At 48.4% G+C, this 21,606-nt stretch overlaps 2 protein-coding genes across 13 annotated transcripts in view; one reads left to right on the forward strand and one right to left on the reverse strand.

The window, feature by feature from the left end:
• Window positions 1-742: 742 nt before the first annotated feature.
• Window positions 743-8,273, reverse strand: FAM221B (family with sequence similarity 221 member B; the record flags this gene model as incomplete). Its single annotated transcript, XM_080820217.1, has 6 exons — window positions 743-819; window positions 1,172-1,291; window positions 1,474-1,671; window positions 1,839-1,949; window positions 7,625-7,768; window positions 7,913-8,273. 6 exons carry the CDS (start codon window positions 8,271-8,273, stop codon window positions 782-784), a joined length of 972 nt encoding a protein of 323 aa, XP_080676343.1. The 3' UTR covers window positions 743-781.
• Window positions 8,274-11,359: 3,086 nt separating this feature from the next.
• TMEM8B (transmembrane protein 8B) overlaps window positions 11,360-21,606 on the forward strand; it is a 28,104-nt gene continuing 17,857 nt past the window's right edge. For 4 of the 12 annotated variants that reach the window (XR_013967703.1, XM_080819452.1, XM_080819457.1 and 1 more), the window contains exons 1-3: window positions 11,851-12,410; window positions 16,926-17,115; window positions 17,467-17,674. Coding sequence is in view for 6 of the 12 variants with exons in the window: in XM_080819452.1 (XP_080675578.1) it covers window positions 11,867-12,410; window positions 16,926-17,115; window positions 17,467-17,674 (942 nt within the window). In the remaining 6 variants the exon portion in view is untranslated. Of the gene's footprint in view, window positions 11,376-11,850; window positions 12,411-16,925; window positions 17,116-17,466; window positions 17,675-20,716; window positions 20,772-21,606 lie in introns of those variants that run through there. The other 8 variants (XR_013967702.1, XM_080819456.1, XM_080819455.1 and 5 more) reach the window with 5 other exon arrangements.

Here is a 21,606-nt window from a genome sequence, read left to right on the forward strand (position 1 = left end):
TCTCCTACTCCCCACTCCTACCCCTTTTCTTCATGACCAGCAACTGACCTTGTCTCCTACTTCACAGGGGGAACTTCCACAAGATCCTGCTTCCTGCAGCTCAGTGAAGGCCCATCATTTTCCTTCTTCCTTCCGCTTGGTCTTAGGTGGTGGTGGTTCTCCTGTCCAGAGCAAATCCCTTCACCTCTGCCCTGTTCTCATTCTCTCCCTCCATCTCTGGGATGTCTCACCAGGCATCTCTTTCTCTCTTCTGTATCCTTCAAGATCTTCCTTTACTGGTTCCTCCCCTTTTTCCCTCCTAAAAATTGCTTCTTGACTCCACATCTCTCTCTGGATATTGTCTGATTTCTCTCCTGCTCTTTTCATCCAAGCTTCCTAAAGAAACTCTTTCAGACTTACTGGGTTTGGTTTCTGCCCCCACTGCATCACTGAAACTACATTATCTGAAGTGCCCAAAGACCTAATTGTAAAATCCAGTGGACATTTTTCAGTCTTTATTACTGCCATCTCCAGCTGCATCCAACACCAGTGTTCTCTCTATTCTTCCAAAAACCCCCTCCCTCCTTGGCTTCCTTGAAACCACTCTGTACTTCTGATGCCAGAGCTAGCATCTTGAATGTGGGTTTGGTGGAAGCAGGTGGCTTGATCCAGCCTATCTCCTTTGTGGTCCTCTCTCTTGCCCCCATTATGTGCCAACTCTAAGATCCTAGGATCTATCTGCCCCATACAGAACCAGGCCAGATTCCAGTGGCTTCCCTTTTATTGATGATTTGAGCCAGGTTCAAAGAGGCCTGCGCCAGGTGTTGATAGTGTCTGTGCCTGGAGGAGGGAAAAGCAGAGGTGAAAGGGTCAGGTATGGGGGTCAGGCATAGGGTCAGGCCAGAGGCTGCGTGGGCCGGGAGGCCCCGGGGGTCTGCAGTGGGAGCCAGGACGGCCAGAGGGCCCCTGATTCTGTAGAGCCTCAGAGTCAGAGTTACTGACGATGGCTTCTTGGAAGGTAGGCATCTCTGCAAAAGGCATATAGTCTGCTCCTGGGGGTAGAAACCGGTGCAAGTATGGGGTGCAGCGGGTGAGAGGGTGAGGTAGTCCTGGAGGGGATGGTTGAGGGTGGGAGCACCTTCCTGCCTGGCCTTCTGACTAAGACCCCCACTGTTCTAGGTTGCCCCCTCACCATGAGGCCTCCCTCCTCGTCGCCGGGTCTCCTCAGTCTCAAAGAAAGTCTCGTGTTCCTCCCAGCGACGGTCACAGGCCGCACAGAGGAAATTAGACTCAAAGCAATTGCAGCAACAGCCTGGGGCAAGGAGGAAGCCAAAACAAGTATAGGGAATTGGGGTTTCCCCCTGGGCTGACTACATTCTCATCTCTTCCATACCAACCACAAACCCAGGTTTCTTCTACCAGTTCCCCTATCCTTATTCCCAAACTATTTGCATCCTACCCATGCCCACCCCTGTACTCCCCCCCAGAAATTACCTTTCACCCTGCAGGGATGGGACCCAGTAGCTGCGTGCTCTTCATGGCTGTGTTTGCAGCGACATTGGGCCTTCCAGGCCTTGGGATCAAAGGTAGCTCGTCTTTTGAGCCAGAACTCACCCACCTCCTCTGGGCGTGATGGGATAAAGCAGAACATGAGGCAGCGACATTGGCCCACATTGCAGGGCACGGATATGTCTAAGGAAATGGGGAGAGATGTCTAATGGGAATGGGGAACACCTAATAGGGTCAGGCCTTCGCATGCCAACTCCCCCCACCCCCTATACCAACACACACACTTTTCTGTCATATGGCCAGAGTATAGTTATCCCTTCCCCTGACAGGGGCTGGTCAGTTCTCCCTACCTGAGATGATCTGGTGCTCTTTCAGCAAGTGTCCACAAAAGCATTTGGACTCATCTCCAATCCCGAAACAGTCCCATAGATAATGTGGGCAGCGCCAGCCAATGTAGAGACCTGAGTGTGGAGGGATTAACAAGGAAAAGTGAGAAGGAAAAATAGCGCAAGCCCCCTGCCCAAGGCATTCTCACCTCTCCCCCTAGGTGTATTCACCTCTACCCATGAAGTTCTCATCCCCAAACCTTTAGACATTTTCCCACCAGATTTTCTCAGTGTTCCACAAGGGTTTCAGTTTCTTTCCCACTCCAGGATCCACTCCATCTCTGTTAGCCTGTCAGAAATGACTGAAGACTGTCTTCAAGATTATAAATGAAATTTTGTTTGAAGATGAACATGAATCTCGCCAAGTTCTCTGTGACTGTGAAGAGTCCCATCTCTTCCCCTTCCCACATTAAAGCCCAACTTTGTTTTGTTTCCTTGAAGTGTCGAAGGTGAGGGAAGGGAAGATGACTGGCCAGGTATAGAGGAGATGGTGAGGACTGGCACCTCAGAAGCATGGTTGTTGAAGGGACGAGAGGCAGAGGAGGAGGAGTTTGGGCAGCTCTGGGACCAGGAGGAGGGCTTTCCTCGCTTTTCAAGGTTCGCACCCTCCTATTTCCTTTTTGTGTTCCTGGTGTTACAGACCTAATGCTGTCTGTGAACTTGAGAAGGTCTGCCTATGGTTTTCTAAGAATCAAGAGAAAGAGGTAGGCCAGAAGTCATGAGTGGTGAAGATCAAGAAACTGAAGCTTGTGAGGCTAAGAAGTATCCCTAAGAGCAGGCACCAGTGAGATGCCACAACACTTGAGAGCCTGGTTTCCACAGTGGGATGTGAAAATGGCTTCACAGGTCAGCGGTACTACAAGGCAAGGGTGGAGCCATGTAAATGTGGGAGGAGAGCCAGAGAGTACATTCCACTCAGATTTTCTCACCCTTCAGGAGACCTGAGAATACTCCAATTTCTAAGCAAGAATCCTGGATGAGTCCTCATGGAATGGGACGTTCAGCCGTAGGACCCATTCCCATTTAAAGGCTGCAGTGAAGTGTCACCTCCACTAAAAAGTTGTCCCTAACTTCCTCTTTCTGTCTAGGGGCCCACATTTTTTACTTTTCGCACTACTCCTATCACAGTACAATGTACTGGAATGGATTTTTTTCACTTATGTTTCTCTTAAACTAAGTTCTTCTAAGGAGGGGTTTGGCTTTTCATTTGCATCTCTCATCCTAGCTTAGGGCCTGGCCTGAAATAGGTGCTCGCAACAAACTCCTTGACTGAGTAAATGAAGGAGGAAATTCCTTAAGAAGGGAAGAGAGATCCTGTATTACAGACATATCCCTGAAGTTAGTGTCCTCTGGTCTTTGACTTTGGCCAGGGTCACAATTCACAATTCTGTGCCTAATTATCAGTCTGGGTTTTCTTGCCTTACCCATGGTCTTTCACGGTCTAAAGCCTGTCCAGATGTGGCTTTTGGCTTTGCTACTTCTGTCTTGATACTGACAGCCCACAGTGCCAGTGCCCCATTACACCAGCAAGGCTTGGTCGAAGGGGCAGCGTATGGGCAGAGTCACAATGGAGGTGAGTGGGGGCCAGGATTCTACTAGAGGAATTCTGAATTCTGTCCAGAGGCTGAGCAGATGAGGTGTGGAGGTGAAGGAGGGTCAGTTCCCATAGATCAAGGTCCTGCCTGGGGGCCTGGGAGAGTCAAGTCCAAGTACCGATACAGGAGTCAGTGTTCAGCTCTCAGATGAAGACTAGAGTTTAAACAGAGACTGGCGACTATACCTCAGACTCCATTATAGGTGTCCATGCTCTTAAAGTGGGACAATTGACATGAGGCCATGTAGTCCAGAGTGGAACCCTCCTCTCTCTGCTCTGATTCCAAACACTCTTCCTGTTATAAGTAGACAAGGACTGGCAGGGGGAGGAGGCATTCTCTGGGATGCCATTTTGATTCTGTACAAGGTGATTCTGTGTAGTTTTGCCTTAAGAATCTTTGCCCCAAGCATTTTCACTGCAAACATTTTCACTGCATGATCAATTGGCCATAGACAATTTTGCCACAAAAGATAAAATTACAAAAAAAAAAGGACATTCATTAAAAAGGGCATAATGAAACATGGAAACTGATTATCAAAATTAAAAATGGCTTTATTGCAAAATGCAAAAAAAATTGAATTTAAAATGAATTTAAAATGCATAGAACAGATTCATGGCAATACCATGCAAATAACTGATTTAGTTTTGTGGATTGTACCTAACGACTTGTCTTCAAGGTCTTATATTCATAGTATTATACGTTTGTGTTTTTTGGTTGTTTTTTGTTTTTGTTTTTGGGGTTTTTTTGGCGTGTTGATTCATCGGTTTGTTTTTGTTTTTTGCTCATTGATTCATCACTTTTTCTTTTTTTGCTAAAATTTTCCCCTTCATTAAGAGGTATCAGTTTCCAAGTACTAGTATACATATTTGTAACTGAGCTTTGTATTGTGTTTTGAAAGCTTTCTACACTGCTCTTTGTTCTTGACAGATTGTCACACGTCTACTGATAGACATTCCAAAGTTGTATGGGAAGTTGTGTGGGTTTAAAACTCTGTGTCACTGTGTAGACAATTATGAAGCCCAAGATTTATGTAATATAAAAATAGGAGAACTGTGTCAATGGAGAAATGAACCGAAACTGTCAACCAGTTAATGAAACTAACAAACTGTCAAACCAAACTACCAACTAGTTATTTTTTAATCTTTTATGGCAAATTGCCTTATGGTCAATTAATTTTGTGGTACACTATTTGTGGCAAAGGTGTCTACGGCACAGATGTTTACTCTGAAAATACCAGACAGGGTGCAATTGATTCCATGCTCATATAATCATATTTGAGTGATAACATCTCTTTTTGCTTAGAACATCTCCATACAACATACAGCTCTCTTTACGTGAAGGATGTCTCCAGTCCAGACATACAGTCAGGTATCTCCAGACTTTTTCAACAGCATGTTCCACCAGCTCTTCAAATGTGGTACAGCCAATTATTCCTTTCAAACCTGGCCTTCAACCTTTGTCCTCTGTTCATCCAAACACATACTTATCTTGCATCTTCTCTGTTTTAGGCATTCACTAATGGCATCATCATCCAAAAACCTAGGTGTCATTCCAGGCATGTCCTTCTCTCTTATCCTATACATCCAGAGATCCAAAGGTCAGTTTTACCTTCTTTTTTTTTTTTTTTAAAGATTTTATTTATTTATTTGACAGAGGGAGAGAGATCACAAGTAGGCAGAGAGGCAGGCGGGGGTGGGGGGGATGCAGGCTTCCTGCTGAGCAGAGAGCCTGATGTGGGGCTTGATCCCAGGACCTTGAGATCATGACCAGAACCGAAGGCAGAGGCTTAACCCACTGAGCCATCCAGGCGCCCCTCAGTTTTACCTTCTTAACATTTCTTGAGTGTTCTATTTCTCTCCACCTCCACGCATCTACTTCTGACCTGGATTATTATTACCACTGCCCAATGTAGTCTTCCTATGTGCAGTCTTATTTTTCTGAAGTCTACACTACTGCCAGAGCAGTCTTTCAAAACCACAAATTTGCTCATGTTACTGTCCCACTTAAAACCTTTTAGTAACTCTCAGTTGCCCTTAGGTTATAATCCCAACTCTCGAGCTTTGCACAGAAATGCCTGTACACTTCTGCCCTTCCAGAGCTGAGCTCTGAGCTCTGTTCAACATTTCTTGCACTTTCCTACTGGCACCTTGCCCTTATATCCCACTTTTTACCTGGCCACCTCTTTTTACTCATCTTACAGATTCCAGCTGAGAAGTCATCCCTTCCAAGGCTTATTCCCTGAGCACCCAAGATTGGGTGCCCCTTTTTTTCTGCTTATGAGGCACTGTGGACTGACCTCACTCAGAAATTATTAGAATGAATTATAATTATCCTTTTACTTATTGGTGTCTCTCATTAGAGTACACATTTTTAAAATTTTTATTTATTTATTTATTTATTTATTCATTAAAGGTTTATTTATTTATTTATTTGACAGACAGAGATCACAAGTAGGCAGAGAGGCAGGCAGAGAGAGAGGAGGAAGCAGGCTCCCTGCTGAGCAGAGAGCCCAATGTGGGGCTCAATCCCAGTACCCTGGGATCATGACCCGAGCTGAAGGCAGAGGCCTCAATCCACTGAGCCACCCAGGCGCCCCCACATTTTTTTTAAAAAGATTTTATTTATTTATTTGAGAGAGAGAGAGTGAGAGAAAGCATGAGAGCAGAGAAAGTCAGAAGGAGAAGTAGACTCCCCATGGAGTTGGGAGCCCGATGCAGGACTCGATCCCAGGACTCTAGAACCAGGACCTGAGCCGAAGGCAGTTGCTTAACCAACTGAGCCACCCAGGCGCCCCTAGAGTACACATTTTTTGAAGGATTTTGTTTTTGACATCCCACCAGCCACTGCTTCCACACCTGGCTCAATGCCTGGCACATAGCTGGTGCTCAGTAAATGCTGACTAAATAAAAGAAAAGCTTACATTTGATCCTTCTCTACACAGCACACATACTGATTCTCTAGGGACTCAAGATCCCCAATATTAGGAGGGAACCCTAAATACCTTTTTCAGGATTGAATGACACTTATATTACTACATAAAGCTGCCTGTTTAAACAGGAAAATGAAGAAGTTCCATGTGGAGAAGTATAGCAGCCTTGAAAAATGGGGAGCAGGCAGGAGGTTCTGAGAATGACCTTGCATTTGCAGGAAGAATAAGGGTGACAGAAGATGCTAAAATAAGCAAACAAAGCCATTTCAATGCCTGAATTGAGACTGAGAAACAGATGAGATCATTGTGACTTTCTTGGCCAGGGGTAGAGGGGGAAGGGTCCCAGCATGAGAATGGGAAAGTAAATTGCATGGAGGAGTGAAAAGACATAGGATTGTCGGGTTGTCTTTATATCTTAGGCCCATCTAGTTTCAACATAACCGTCTTACTATCATAAGGGGAAAGGAAGTATGAAAGACAAAAATAAATGAACTCCTGCCTATTGAATTGTCTAGAAACCCCAGAATCTGCAGAGCAGGTCAGGGTGGCCTTCATTCTGAAGGTATTTGCTATAGACATGAAGTTCAGCAACACAGGTATACATGCTTGCAGTGGAGGGCATGGTTTTCCATCTGCACACCTTTTATATGCAGGCATACATGAGCACAGCATGCCACTTATGGGGCTGGCAAGAGTACTGATTCTGGGCTGAGACTTGAAATCAATAGGGCTTGAAGATACCACTCTCCTCCTTGGTGAAGGAGACTCACAGCTTTTGGGTACCTACTTGATAATGGGTCTGGCATGCTGGGTGACAGCCTTTTAGTGACATTCCACCAAGGGGACCAAGGCCTTTTGCCATGTCAGACTCACAAGTCTCCTGGACTGTCTAGGATCCTGGGCCATCTCTGCCTTAAGGTCTGTTTGGTCCAGGCTTTCAGAGCCCTAGATGTGGGTCTGGTGTATGGCCATTTTTTTTTTCCTTTTAACAACTTTAGTTTAGCTTCCTGTCCCTCCCTGGGCTTTATATGAATATCCCCACTTTTTTCTGTACCATGCTATCCACATTGGCTCACCTGGCTTCTCCCCTCCTAGATTAAAGGCAGTTAGCATTGCCATTTCCACAAGGGGCAGCAATCCATTGATCAGGGCAGGTTCCCTGGTCCAGTTGGATTGGAGGATGGCCACGGCCTGTCACAGGCTTCTGAAGGGCTTTCTGGGCTCACCTGTCTGGATGGCACTCAGGGCTGCATTCTTCTCCCATTGGAAAAGATAGTTCATCTGAGCACCGAACTTCTCTCTGGGCCTTGCCTTAGCCACTTCCACCAGCTCTGTTTGCTTGGTAGGGACCACTGGGTGGGCTGTGTAATCTGGGAAGGGAGAAACTGAGTAACCAAGGAGAAGTGTAGAGGCCCTAAAAGAGAAGGGGCCAGGTTAAAGAGTAACCCAATCCCCTCCTCCTGGGGCAGGTATAAGACAGTGATGAGAATGGGGAAAAGTGCAGGCACAATTACGGCTAAATCCTTTCTTCCCCTTCTTCTTGCCCGACTGTTGTCCTGGCTGAGCTGTGTGTGCGCTGCTGTCAGTGGCCTCCACCTGCTCCTTGTCCTCTCTTTCCTCTTCCTCTTCCTTTGCAGATGTGTCCAGGTGGACCGGGGATGAAGGGCTTGAAAGGGAGTGCTTTTGAAGGCTCTCATACTCAGAGATCTGGCTGGACTTCCTTCTCCACAAGACCTCACTGGGAGAATACTTAAAGAGGTCTTCCTCCAGAGTATCAGGGGAAGATACAGGAACATGGTCTTGTGATGAGGTATGAGAAAAAACATGTTTCTCTGGGTCCTTAAAGATGAGAGTCTCCAACAAGGTTTCAGGCATAGGGGTTTCCAAAGGGTTCTCAGAGTATCCTACATGGGTCTCAGAGATAGAGGGCTCCAAAAGGGTTTCAGAGGTATAGGTCTCTAAAGGGGCCTGGGAAGTGGATGGAACCATAGGTGATTCAGAAATGTGGACTTCTAAAGGGGTCTCAGAGATGGAAGTTTTCAAAGAGGTTTTGGAGGTGTGGGTCTCTAAAGGGGCCTCGGAAGTGGATGGAATCATATGAGATTCAGTGGTGTGGGCCTCTAAAGGGGTCTCAGAGATGGAAGGTTTCAAAGAGGTTTCAGAGGCATGGGTCTCTAAAAGGGCCTGGGAAGCAGGTGGCACCATATGAGATTCAGAGGTGTGGGGCTCTAAGGGAGTCTCAGAGATGGAAGGCTCCAAAAGGGTTTCAGTGGCAAGGGGCTCTAAGGGGGTCTCAGAGATGGAAGGCTCAAAGGGTGTTTCAGGGATAGGGGGCTCCTGTGATTCTTCGGCAGAGAGGTCCTTTGAAGAGGGGTGCTCCTCTGTATCCATGGTGCTATGAGGCTCTTCTGTGACCTTGTCTGCTTCCATCTAGTGGTAGAATAGGGTACAGGCTTCATTAGGTTGGAACTGGAGGGTCTGCAAGTCAGAGTACAGTGGGGTTATGGAATTAGGATAAGGATTTCCGTGCACTTGAGATATAAGGGGGAAGCAAGATGAACTTTGGTGCCAGCAGGTTCTTCTGTGTGCCTAGACCCCATGTGACATGTGGCCACAGATTGTGAGGGAGCTGGAATTTAAAGAGAGAAAAAGGCTGAAACAGTCAGCATCCCATCAGTAGATGGTAGTAGAGGACCGTGACCCAGGAGGGAGATTGAACATAGCAACTTGACTAGTCCAAGAGCAGGTCCTGGGCCTTAGGACCATGGAAGTCAGGCAGTAGAGTTTAGAGACTGGGATACCAAGCCAAAGTGGGGCTTTGCTCCTGAGTACAAGACAATGCCACGATGCATTAGGCAGGGCCCTGAGTGCAGTCTGGTTTTGTCTAGAGACCACATACACCCTCCCTTGATGATGTCATGCATGTTCAAGGCTTCAGTTACTTCTAGTTGGTATGTGGATGATTTCCTAAATCCATACTTTCAGCTCAGACCTCTTTTAATCCCTGTACTTAACACTCATACCCAACATACCCAACTCATACCCAACAGCTTGTTGGGGACATGGCTAAATGGATGTCCGACAGGGCATGAAAGCTGGACTATGGGAATTATTTTGGTCTTACCCTTTCCCCTCAAACCTCATCTACAAATAGGCACTAAGGACTGTATTTCCTATCTTCTAAATAATCCCCAAATCCACTCTCTCCTTTCTTTTCCCTCTAATTTTGTTCAAGTTCTCAGAATTTTCTACCTTGATTGTGTAGTAATTTCACTCCTCTGCCTCCTCCAGCATATTAATCCACTCAGCCATTCTTTCACTGATTTATGTAACTTTTGCTTTTATAAACAACTCAATCTTACACTTTCACCTAGGCACTGTGCTAAGCACTAGACTCAGTTGAAAGAACCTGGGAAGGAGATCTGGCTAACCAAAATGACAATACAGATGAGTTGGTGTTGTGCTGGGGTAAGCTCAGGACGCTCTGGAGTGAGGTGTGACAAATTTGTCTTGAAAGGATGTCCAAAAGAAGTCAGTCCTCATTAATGACCCAATGGAGAGCTTTCTAAAAACATAAACCTAACAACGGCATTCCTTTGCTTAAAAACACTCAATTGGGGGCGCCTGGGTGGCTCAGTGGGTTAAGCCTCTGCTTTTGGCTCAGGTTATGGTCTCAGGGTCCTGGAATTGAGCCCCACATTGGGCTCTCTGCTCAGCGGGGAGCCTGCCTCCTCCCCCACCTCTGCCTGCCTCTCTGCCTACTTGTGTCTGTCAAATAAATAAATAAAATCTTTGAAAAAATCTTTTAGACTTTATTTATTTATTTGACAGACAGAGATCACAAGTAGGTAGAGAGGCAGGCAGAGAGTGAGAGGAGGAAGCAGGCTCCCTGCTGAGCAGAGAGCCTGATGCAAGACTTGATTCCAGGACCCTGGGATCATGACCTGAGCAGAAGGCAGAGGCTTTAACCCACTAAGCCACCCAGGCACCCCAATAAATAAAATCTTTAAAGAAAAACAAAACAAAACACTCAATTGTCTCAGCCTAAGGATTAAGTTTAAATTTCTTGGCCCTGACATTCATTCAAGGCCTGTCATTATTTGCAAGAGAGCCTAAGGATTCCAGCCTTAGCCTTCTGTGGTCCTTACTTTCCCGCCATGCTCCAGAGATACTAAACACCCACTTAACATTCATTAGAGTCTTTCCAAAGGGGAAGTTTGGGGCATTAAGTAGGGAGAGAGGTAGGGTGATAGGAATCTGACCAGGCATTCAGCAAGAGGAAAAAGATACTTGAGGGTGGAGAACCAGAGGATGGGAGGAGAAGGAGAAAAAGAAGGGGAAGAGGGAATTGTGGGGAGTAGACGTGGCGGAGGGGGAGTGTAAGGATGAAAAGTACAGAATGGGAGGGGGTTGGACTGAGAGGAAGGGGCAGAAGGTGTTAGGAGGGGAGTGGTATGAGAGTTTGGAAGAGGAGGCTTTGGAGAAACCACCTACCTCTGGGCTTTGGCTTGGCTGTTACAAGTCCTTCCTTAGGTCACAATCTCGTTTTAAGCTGGGAAGGGGAAATGTTAGCGAGGGGTGGATGGCTCTAGGATGAGACCCGCCTTGCAGTTGCTATGTAATGAGAAGCCTTGCCTTCAAGTCTACTACTTGGGGAGGGAAGTTGGACACCTGCAGAAATTCGCAAAGGAACTCTGGCCAGATCTGGGGGAGGGCGGGACGGGGAGGGACGAGGGGTTCCGGGGCCGATGAGGGAGGAGCTTGTCTGAAACCTCTGGAACCCGGGCTGGGAGTGGAGGGATCCGTCACCAGGGCAACCGGAACGCCCAGGAGTCTCCGTGGCAACAGCACTGGTCTCCGGAGGAGCCTGCATTGGACCCGGAGGGGACGAGCCTAGAGGGTTCACTTCTTTTAAAGGGGTTTGCGGGATCTCTGTGAGAGTGTTTGGGTAGTCTGCGGACATCTGTGGGGACATTCGTAGGTGTCTGGGTTTGTGAGGGTCTCTGTAGGGTTCCTATGAGATGTCTGTGATTCTATCAGTGGGGGCTGTGAGGATCTGAGGTTGGCAACCGGGCTCCGAGGTTGGGGTGAGAAAGGCAGGGGATCAAGGGGCTGGGGCGGAGTCTGTCCTCGGAGGCCCGCAGAATCAAGTTGGAGACCAATAGGATAGGGCAGGGGGTGGGCTTTACTGACAAGAACCAATTGAGCTGATAGAGGGGCGGAGCGTCATAACTACGTCAGACAGAGGCCGCCGCCGCGGGGCCTGGTTATCGCCGGTCCAGCGCAGCCCGGAGTCGTCCAGGCCTGAACTCCTACCCAGGTCCCCGGCCTGGCCTCAGCCGGCCTGACCCCGGCCCCGGGCCCACGAGGACACCGAAAGCCACTCCCTGGGGGTGGGGAGCGGAGCCGTGGGTCAGCTCTGCGCGCGCCCCGCGCTGGCCTGTCCGGCCCCGCCCCCGCCCCGGGCCATGGCCCAGCCCTTGTCCCGGCCCCTCGTCCTATCCTCGTCCAGCCCTTGGCCCCCAGCCCCGCCCTCGCCCCGCTTCCCAAATCGGCCCCTGCCCCGGCCTGGGTCCCAGCGAATGCCCAGATCCGAGTCTCAACCCAGGCCCCCCCTTCAGTCCAAGTCCCAGTCCCTGTGGCTGTCCTGGCCTCCAACCCCTCCTTTGCCCTTGTTCCACCTCCTGTCACAAATCCCAACCCAACCCCTGTCCCAACCCCATTCCCAGTGTTTGCTTAAACCCGGGGCGCAAATCCTGCCCTTGCCCCAGTCCCCATTACAGCCCCTCCTTCCATCCCATTCCCTGCCCTTGTTCAAGCCCCAGTGCCCAGCACAGCCCAATCCATTATCTCAGCCTTTGCCCTCATCTCTGTGTTTACCCAAGTCTCTCCCACTACCCACCCCTTTCTCTCATACCCTGACCCTCTCCCAGCCTCGACTCAGGTCTGGGCTCCAGTTGCCGCCAGCCTTATTGCTGCTGTTGCTGTTCTCTGTCCTTGGCCCAGGGGCTGGTGAGTGCAGAAGCAGGAAGCATTGAGGCAGGGATGGGGTTCTGGCAGGGAGGGGTGGACTGGAGGGATTCAGGAGAGGTGGGACCTGGGCAACTAGATCACTGGGGAAGAAGTCGGGAGAAATAGGGAGGAGAGAGGTCTTACACAACTGAGAGAAACTGGGAGGGTAGGAAGAGAGGAAATTGTGGGCTTGAGGCTCAGCATGTGCCTAATAGTCCCCAGGACAGAGACCCCAAGGTTTTCTTTCCTGGTGGCATCCTGACCCTGCTTTGACTCTTGCTTTTCCAAGAAGGAAAACTTGGAAGCTTCTTCTGCAAGGGGAGTTTGATGGGGGAGGCATGATCCTATATCAGAGAGCCTCTAGTCCAGTGTGGGAATATCTAGCCTGAACTTTGAGATACTGGGCATGCATTAAAACAGGGTTAAGAAAACAGTTTTGAGAACAGCATGTAGCAAACAGATGGACATGGGTTAGTTTTCTTCTTGTAATGAGTCTTATTCCAGATAAGTTTGATTTGCTTAGGAATAATTCCTGATACTTTTATTTTATTTATTTATTTTTAAAGATTTTATTTATTTATTTAACACAGAGAGACAGATCACAAGTAGGCAGAGAGAGAGGGGGAAGGAGGCTCCCTGCTGAGCAGAGAAACCGATGTAGGACTCCATCCCAGGACTCTGAGATCATGACCTGAGCCGAAGGCAGAGGCTTAACCCACTGAGCCACCCAAGCGCCCTCCTGATACTTTTAGAGCAGTCTTGAAATATAGAGGCCATTTTATAGATGGGGAAACTGAGGCTCAGTTATGGGGCAGTTTTCCCAAGGTCATACAGCTTGTAAATGGCAGTACTGGGGCTAGAAAAAGTTTCCTAATTCCTGTTTCATACTTGTGTTTTGTTTTGTTTTCACTGCAACATATGCCTGATAGGAAAATAGACCCAGTTGAGAGAGGACTCAAAGCACAACCTGTCCTGTCTTCTGTCTGTTCACACAGGGGCTTAATCCACAAACTCTTCCTCATTTGCCAATTGTCAGTCTAGGAGCACTATCCAGGGAGCAAGTGATTCGGAGAAGGGGAGGCCCAACTTCTTAATGGGTGAAAAGTGGGAGCAGGAGGGGTCCTGGCTGTAGGAGATAGGCCATAAAGTTGGCCCCATATTAAGGAGATGACTGTAGTCTTCACGGCCTCAGCCCCCAGTCCCCTCTGGCACTCTAGATAGGATGGAGATGTGCCTAAGGGAGTCTTTGGCAAAAAAATAACAGAGCAGCTGGGGTGGGAGTTGAGTTTCAGTGAGCTTTGGGGACCTAGTTCAGTGTATAAGCTTGAGGAGATCAGTACAGGCCAAAGGTCATGCCCCTGCAGAAGTGTCCCAAGTTCTATATGTGTGTTCACTGGCAGCTGGGTACCTATGTGTTTGTGTACCTGAGGGGGCTGGGGAAATGCTGGTCACGTGCAGAGTGTATGCATGCTTGTGGTTAGTATGTTCTGTGGCGTGCATGTGAGGCCCTGAGTCCTCCGAGTACCCATGTTATTGCGTGTTGTGGCCACACACATTCCTCTTCAGCTCTTCCTGCTCTTACAGACAGATCACGAAGTATCACCTTCCAAGTGCATTTCTTAGTTGGAGGCAGTGCTTGCTGCCTCCCACAACATCTAGGAGTAATCCATGTGCCCCTAGCCTGACTCTTGGAAGGAAGGGGCTGTAGAGGGGTTCAGTGTTGATGACTGCTGCTGGCAAATTAGACACTCAGTAGAGGTAGTAGCCAAACCAGTTTTTCAGTTTAGGTGAGGGAAAATCTACTATTGAGCCCAATTCGTAGCTTCCATCCCTACCAGCATGGCTTCTTTGTTCGTGAGCCCATTGAGCAAGCATGGGCTGGCTAGGGGAGGAGGGTGGCTGACAGCCACAGAACTGTGGGAAGCTCAAAGATGTGGATTCAAAGACGATTGTCCAGAAGCAGGTTCAGGTGCTTTGAGGAGAATTGTAATGAAGTTGGAAAAGAGCTCTGAAGAGGCTCTACTAAGGGTTGCCCTTCGTGTTGTTAATAATCCCTGCCCTGGTGGCTGTGGCCTGGCCTGCAGAGGTGCTCTGTGACCTGGTGGTGGTGACAGATTTCACCTGAGGAGAGGCTGGCAGTGTCACAGGACCATCACAACACATCAGAGCACATGGCATAGTGTTAGTAAATGCTTTTTGTTGGCTTCAATCTCATTTCAGGAATGGAAGGTACCTCCTGGGTCTCCTGGTCTACACCAATCCTTGGGTCTTTTCCTTGGGCTCAGCTGACTATAGTTGCATAGCTCAGGTGTGCCTTGCCATCCCAGGAAGTGACCTTTTGTTTTACTTAGTGCTGTCACTAGCAGGACCAGCCTCTGCCTGTGTGTGTGTGTGCGTGTGCACATGTGTGTTTCAGATGGTGGTGGAGAATCACCAGAGCTTCATGTGGAAGTATGGAACATCCAGGGCAGGTTTGTCTGAGCTTGACTAGGGCTTTACTCATGCTTCCTCTGGGACACAGCTCTGTAGGCCATTGTGAAATGCCAAACCAAAGCTTGGAGTGAATGGGGCTGTGGACACTTCCTCTAGCATCTGCCCTCAGAACTTCTAGGTTCCTCCCACCATGTCCAGTTGCTGCTCACTCACTTTTCCCACCAGCCCATTCTGTGACCTCTATAGCCCCTGACCACTTTTCAGGTGGCTTAACCAGTTTCCCAGTTCTCCAGGGCTTGCCATGTTCCTTTGAATCACAGGGTTTTTTTGTACTTGTACTTTTGTACTTTGTGCTTATCTGTTGTTTCCCAAAAGTCATTAGCTGCTTTTCACCACCCGTTCTCTGAGGGTCTGCCCTGAGGGCCTGGCCAGTATTTCTTCCCAGCAATAGCGGTGGCCCATCCGATGACTCATCCCTAGTACCAGCTTTGGGGAAGCTCTCCCCTAAACCCAGCAGAGGGTGCTCCAGAGCTCTACTTCCTTGTAAACAGTAGTAGCCAGGCTATTCAGCTCTTGGCTTCCGGCCTCCCTGTTATCAGAGCTCATTCCGAAAGAGGGCAGGTTTTCCTTGCTGACAGTTGAGACCGATCATGTGGTCTGAACTGGACTGACTAGTCCTTGGCTTTGAAGCCATGGCTTTGAAGCCGAGCATAGGCCAGTCTAGGGCCAATATTTACATACTTTAGGGCAGCTCCCTGCAGGGTGACCTTGAAGTTCAATAGCACCTTCCTTTCCAGTGTTCCTGCCTTCAGCAGCCTCCCTTTCCCAGATGCCTCTTTCTCTGTTATTTCAATACCTCATCTTGAGGTATAGCTCTCATTTCTGGAAGGGAGTTTGTCAGACTAGGTATGCCCTGTGGGTATTTACTATTTGGCTGAAAACACCCCACCGCAGTTTCCCCTCTACCCCCTGCTCTGTCCTGAAAGCTGCTGGCATTCCAGCCTTCTCATCAATCCTGGGGGCACCCTTCTGTGCTTCTCTAGGGCTGATCTTAAGTTTCCAGAGCAGTCAGATTCTCCAGACCTTTGCCTGCCATCAGGGACACTCTTCTATGCCTCTGAGTTACTGGGTGGTTTTCACTGTCAGCAGTAGTCTGAGTGCCCATGCATTTGCCTGGAGAGCTGCTGACACCAGACTTTTTTGCTCACCTTAGCTCTGCTGTGAACAACCATGATCAGGTACTTGTATTTTGGCACTTCAGTTGGAGATGACCCGTCCCCCCCAAGCCTAAGTGTGAATATTTCCCGGTGGTTTGAGATTCCACTGAGTCACTGACTGACTGCCTCACTGGGCCTCCCTCTGGGGAAACGCCCTCTGGTTGCTCATTCTGAATCCTACAGGACCTGATGACTCCTCTCCTCTCCTGGGAGTTCTCATGGTGGCCTACAAGCTCCTGTTTTTGCCTCTGCCACCCAAGCAGGCCCCTTGCATCCTCACCACACTTTCCCCCCCACCTCCCCTCCTGCCCCGAGCCAGTATACAGACAGCTTTTGTGAAGCTTCTGAGGGTTTTTACTGCTCCTAGAACCACAGGGGAATAGAAAGGGGAAGAAAATAAACAAGGAAGTTACACAGTTCAGTGCTGACTCCCAAGCTCCACAGGTGGAGTTCTAGTCTGTTCATTGGCCAAAGAGCCCATGTGCCCCGCCGCCTGCCCCCCCCCCCAAACACATGCCATTCATACCTTTGTTTTGTTAAGCTTGCTAAGAAGAGAATAATGACTCTTCAGTGTGGGGGCATATAAAGGGTCCTGGTTTAGGATGTAGTTAGATCTAGGTTTGAATCCTCAGTTTGGTCTAGGTTTGAGCCTCAGTTTCCTTTTCTGTAAAAACAGGTCATTTCCCCCAAGGTCATTATAAGGATTAAAGCAGATGATGACTAGGGCACCATGAGCCTCAGCTCCTGGCTCAGGGGAGAATATTTGTTGAGTTGGTGCTATTGGTGAGGAAGACTGGTGTTTCTGTTGCTTAACGAAAGTACCCTGTGTCCTACCCTGCTCTTTTCTCTCTTGCCTGCTCCCCAGGAGGCCTCTTCCTGACTGACTACTCTACCTGCTCACCCCGAAAGCTGAGTCCATTCCGCTCCTTTGCCAGCACTGAGCTCTTCCACTTCCATGTTCCCGAGGACACATTCCTGGCTGTTTGGAACCTCATCATCTTCAAGGAGCAGGGAGGAACCTTTGGGGACCACTGCCCAGACCAAAGTGTGACTGTGTGAGTGTCCGAGTTAACATTCTGACCCCCACCTCCAACCCTAGAGCACTTTCCAAACTTAAGTGTGACTGTATGAGTATCTAAACTGACCACCTCACCCTTGTCCAGACTGAAATGTGACTGAGTAAGGGACAAGACCTCTGTCTCCTGACTACTGTTTGACTGTGTGAGAGCCTGAGCTGATGTTTTACTCTTTATGCCCTGACTCCTGACCTGGAACATGTTGCTGTATGTCTCAGTATAGGGAATTCACTTGTGTTATTGGCAATGAGTGACAGTTCTTTCTTTTCCCCATTTCCCGTCTCCCACCCCATTGCCTGTTGTCTTCCTCTTCTCTTTCTGATCCCCCAGGTATTTCCGGTCCGGGGCACCCCCTGTCATCAATCCCCTGCACACACACTTCCCAGGGGACACGGCTGTGCCTGGGGTTTTCTCCCTGACCCTCAGCTGGACACTGCCCAACCGCACCTCAGGCATCTTTAACGTCAGCAGCCCCTTACCTGGGGACTGGTTCTTGGCTGCCCACCTTCCCCAGGCCCATGGCCACATCTCTGTCAAGGTGGGTTGATGCTGCCCAGGGTAGGAGGGGGCCAAAGCTGCTTCCCCATGTCTGCTGAATCCCCCTCACAGGCCACCTGGCATACCAGCCTTGTGCCAGGGTGGGCAACAGCATAAGGGTGGCTAGGGTAGGCCATGGCTAGAGGCCAGCAGTTTACCTGGTGGGTCAGAGGTCATGATCTTTTGGAGGCATTTTGGGAGCCTTAGGAGGATATAGTGGGTGCTGAAGGGAAAGTGCAGAGTCTGGAGTCAGTCACAGGCCCTGGCACTGTGGAGGGGTGTCCCTGTTAGAAAGTGTAAGGGTTATTCAAGGTGATCAGAAGCCAGCCAGGGACTGGTCATATGCTGCTGCACAAGCCCAGGACTGGTCTTGTTCTATGTCTTGATTGGTGATAGCCCTGCAGACTCTCATAGGCTCCAGCCCAGTTATTGATCCATCTGGGAGAAAACATTCCTCTTCTATCATAATTTCAGCTCCCTACACCCTCTGGAAGGCCACAGGAGAACACTAGGGGACAGGGAAATCCTTTCCTGTTAAAAGGAGGCCTTGGGCAGCTGGTGTTTGTCCTGACTGTTGCTTCCCTTTTCTCCAAATGTCAGCTCTGATTTCGTAGAACAGAGGTTTTTAAAGTGTACAGTGTAGGTTCAAAAGTCAGGATGCTTCTCCATTCTGGTTTGGAGGGGAAAGAAATGCCACAAAGTTTTCCTGTCCCTCCCAGGAATGGGCTAGATTTCCTCCTTGTAGTGAGAGGATCTATAGGTTTCTTACTCTCGTCCATTGGCAGGAAGGGAGGGTATGATAAGCTGGCCTTTGGCAGAGTGGAATGGCTACGTGTGTGGGGCCAGTGGTAAGGGTGAAAGACTGAGCATAAGCAGAGCAAGGATTTAAAGAACAGGATGCTGAAGAACACAAACGCTAGTGGGACTTGGCCATTGATAATTGAAAAGGGCAGAAATTTCCAATCAGGGGAAGATTTGACTCAGCTGTATCTCTCCAGGCTGAGTTCCTTGAGGACAGTGGCACTGTGACTGCACCAGACTCACCTCTCCTCCTCCTGCTATAGCGCAGTGTTCAGAGAAGGTGTTATGATGCTTTTGAATGAGCTGAGAATTATACAGGGACAGGTGCACTGGCACTGCTGTTGTCAGCGATGGGAACTGTGGCTGAGGTCGCATCTTAAGGCCTCAGTGATGGGCCTATTTTTGCTGAAAGGGCTGTCCCAGAGAATTTCTTGTCAAGGCGTGGGAGCGCTGTGGATGACAGCATGTCAGGAACTCACCTCGAAATGGCTCTGGGTTCTAGGTAGATCTTGACTCTCATCAGACCTATTTTAAGGAATGCTTTAGGTCTTTGGCCAAACCCCAAAGAGCCCATTCCTGATTGTGACTTTGATCCTTGATTCTCTTTGTGAGAACTGACAGGAAAAATCTTTCTGAAGCCCTGCTCTCGTTATTTAAAAACCCTTCTGGATGAGCAGGAGAAATTGGGTGCCTGGTTAGGAGAGGTCAGAACCAGCCTTGACATGACCATTTGCATCTAAATACAGCAAGTGGGGTCTGGAGACTTGGAACTGCAAGCTGGAGGGCTAGCTGGCAGAACTCCTGAGGTATGGTGATATTAGAGATAAGGTGACACATTTATACCTTGCCCATGAATGACAGCAGATCTGGATATCATGAGAGATGTAGGTCTTTAGTTAAGGCATCTTCTAGAGACTTGGGGGTGTGGGGTGGGCAAGGATCATCCTTGTGTTTCCTCTAAGAATTTGATTATCTTTTGGAATCTTATATGGGTCTCTAAGGATTCTTAAGTTCTCTGGTGAATTCCCTAGACTCCAGCCTGTGAGTTAATTGTCCAGAGCATTCCTCCAGGGCTCCGTCTTCTTGACTTGCTTTTTCCTTATATTGTTGTCCTGACTTACTGTGAGTCTTGGCCTCGGGTGGGGACTGAAGAGTCCTGACCATAAGAAGGCAGCACTGTTTCTAGGGCCCTCCCCAGGTTTGGGGATGAGCTCAGACCTCTCTTTAGACATTAGTCCTTGGACACCTGCTTTGTCCCAGACCTTAGATTGCATGGAAGGGACACAGATAAATAAGATGTGTATTAATGAGATACAGGAGATGTTTCAAGAGGACAAAGGAGAAAAGGCTAACTCAGTTTGGTAATATGGTAGAGGTGGTTTTAAGAAACAGGAAGTGAGGCCTGATGTTGAAAAAGCAAGAGAGGGCATTCCAGGTGGTGGGAGTTAGCATGGGCTAATGTGCAGAAGGGAGAACTGAAGTGGTTCGGTGTGGACTGGTTGTTGGACTGGGTAAGGGAGCTGGAGGAATGAGCAGAGGCCAGATTGTGAAGGACCTAGAAATTTGAACTTTATCCTGAGAGTGATCGGGACTTTTAAGAGGTTGTTAAAGGCAAGTAACTTTTCTGGTCCAGGCCATTCTCCTGAGCTCTGGTCCCACACTTCTGTGAGCTCCTGTGTCTATGCCACTCACTACTGTATTCCTAGCACCTGGCACAGAGCCTGGCATACAGTGGGGGCATGGCCAATTTTTACTGCTCTTTTGCTATCTTCTCAAATTCAGAGTGTTCAAAACCGATCTTACTTCTTTCCTTCCCTCTTTTCCTGTCCACCTCTTCTGTCTTGACCCATGCCTTCCATTGCCTTGCCTTCCCTGTCTTGGAGCATGTGTTCATTCTGTGGAGCCCAGTCTGCACGGACGGACTGGCCTTTGGACTATAGGTAACATCTGGCACCACATGGCTCATTAGGGGAAAGTTTTCCAAATGTCTGGAGCAGTGTTCTCCTCAAATGCATCCTTTTTCCAGCTCCAAGATTTGAAAGTAAGTTAAAGCAGGTAAAATAATGAAAACAAGGATAAGGAAAGCAAAGAAGCAGATAGTAGAGAAGAAAGGATTCGACTGTATCCATCAACCAGACCAAGTGTAACTCTGTATCTCAACTTGAAGAGATTAAAATCTGCTAACAGTGCTCATTATGCTCTTCCTCCTCCTTCTAAATTATTATATTTGTGTCTCGAATAGGTAATATATGCACCTGGTACAACATTCGAAAGGTACAAAAGGCATACAGTGAAAAGTAAGTCTTCCTCTTCCCTTCACTCCTTCCAGTCCCCACTTTTTCTCTCCAGAGTTAAGTAGTAACTAGCTGTTAACTAGTTTCCTTCTATTACTCTTTTCTTCTTGAAGTACTTTCTCCTCGTGGCCTTTATGACGTTATAGAACTGCGCTGATTTTCTCCTGCCCACCACTCCTTCTGTCTCCTTTCTTGGTGTCTCCTCTGCTTGGTGCATTTTGTGGGGCCCCAGTGCCTGGTCCTGAGGCAGTTCCTTCTTTATTTCTCCATATTCTTGCTAGGTGTTTCCAGTTTTAAATACCACCTGTAAGTTTTATCTTCCAAGTGTATTCCATGAATCCTAATTTCTTTGCATCTCAGACTTTATAATTAACTGCTTACTTGGTATCTCTGATTGGATGTCCAAGAAATGTCTCAGAGTTGGCATATACAAATCAAAGCAGAACCCAAACATTCTTCTCACAGCCCAAGCCTCTTCTCTCTGGTCTTCTCAGTCAATGGCACTGCCATTCACCATTTGCTTAAGCCCCAAATTTAGGTGTCATACCTGATTCTTCTTTTCCCTTTCTTTCTTTATAGCTAGTCTGTAAAGAAAAAGTCTTGTTGATTCTACTTCTAAAGTATGCTCTGATGCATCTGCTTCTCTCTTTTCATCCTGAGCATACCTTTCCTGAGCTTTCTCCTGGGCCACCACAGTAGCCTCGCAGTCATCTCCCTGCTTGCACTCTTGCTCCCTGCAGTCTGACCAGCACTCTTGCGTGTTGCTCGGTGCTGACTGACTGAGGGCCAGAGGCTGTGCTGGGTTCTGGGATATTCCTACAGGGAAGGGCAAGCGTCT

The sequence above is a fragment of the Martes martes genome, assembly GCF_963455335.1.
Source record: "Martes martes genome assembly, chromosome: 12".
NCBI lineage: Eukaryota > Metazoa > Chordata > Mammalia > Carnivora > Mustelidae > Martes > Martes martes.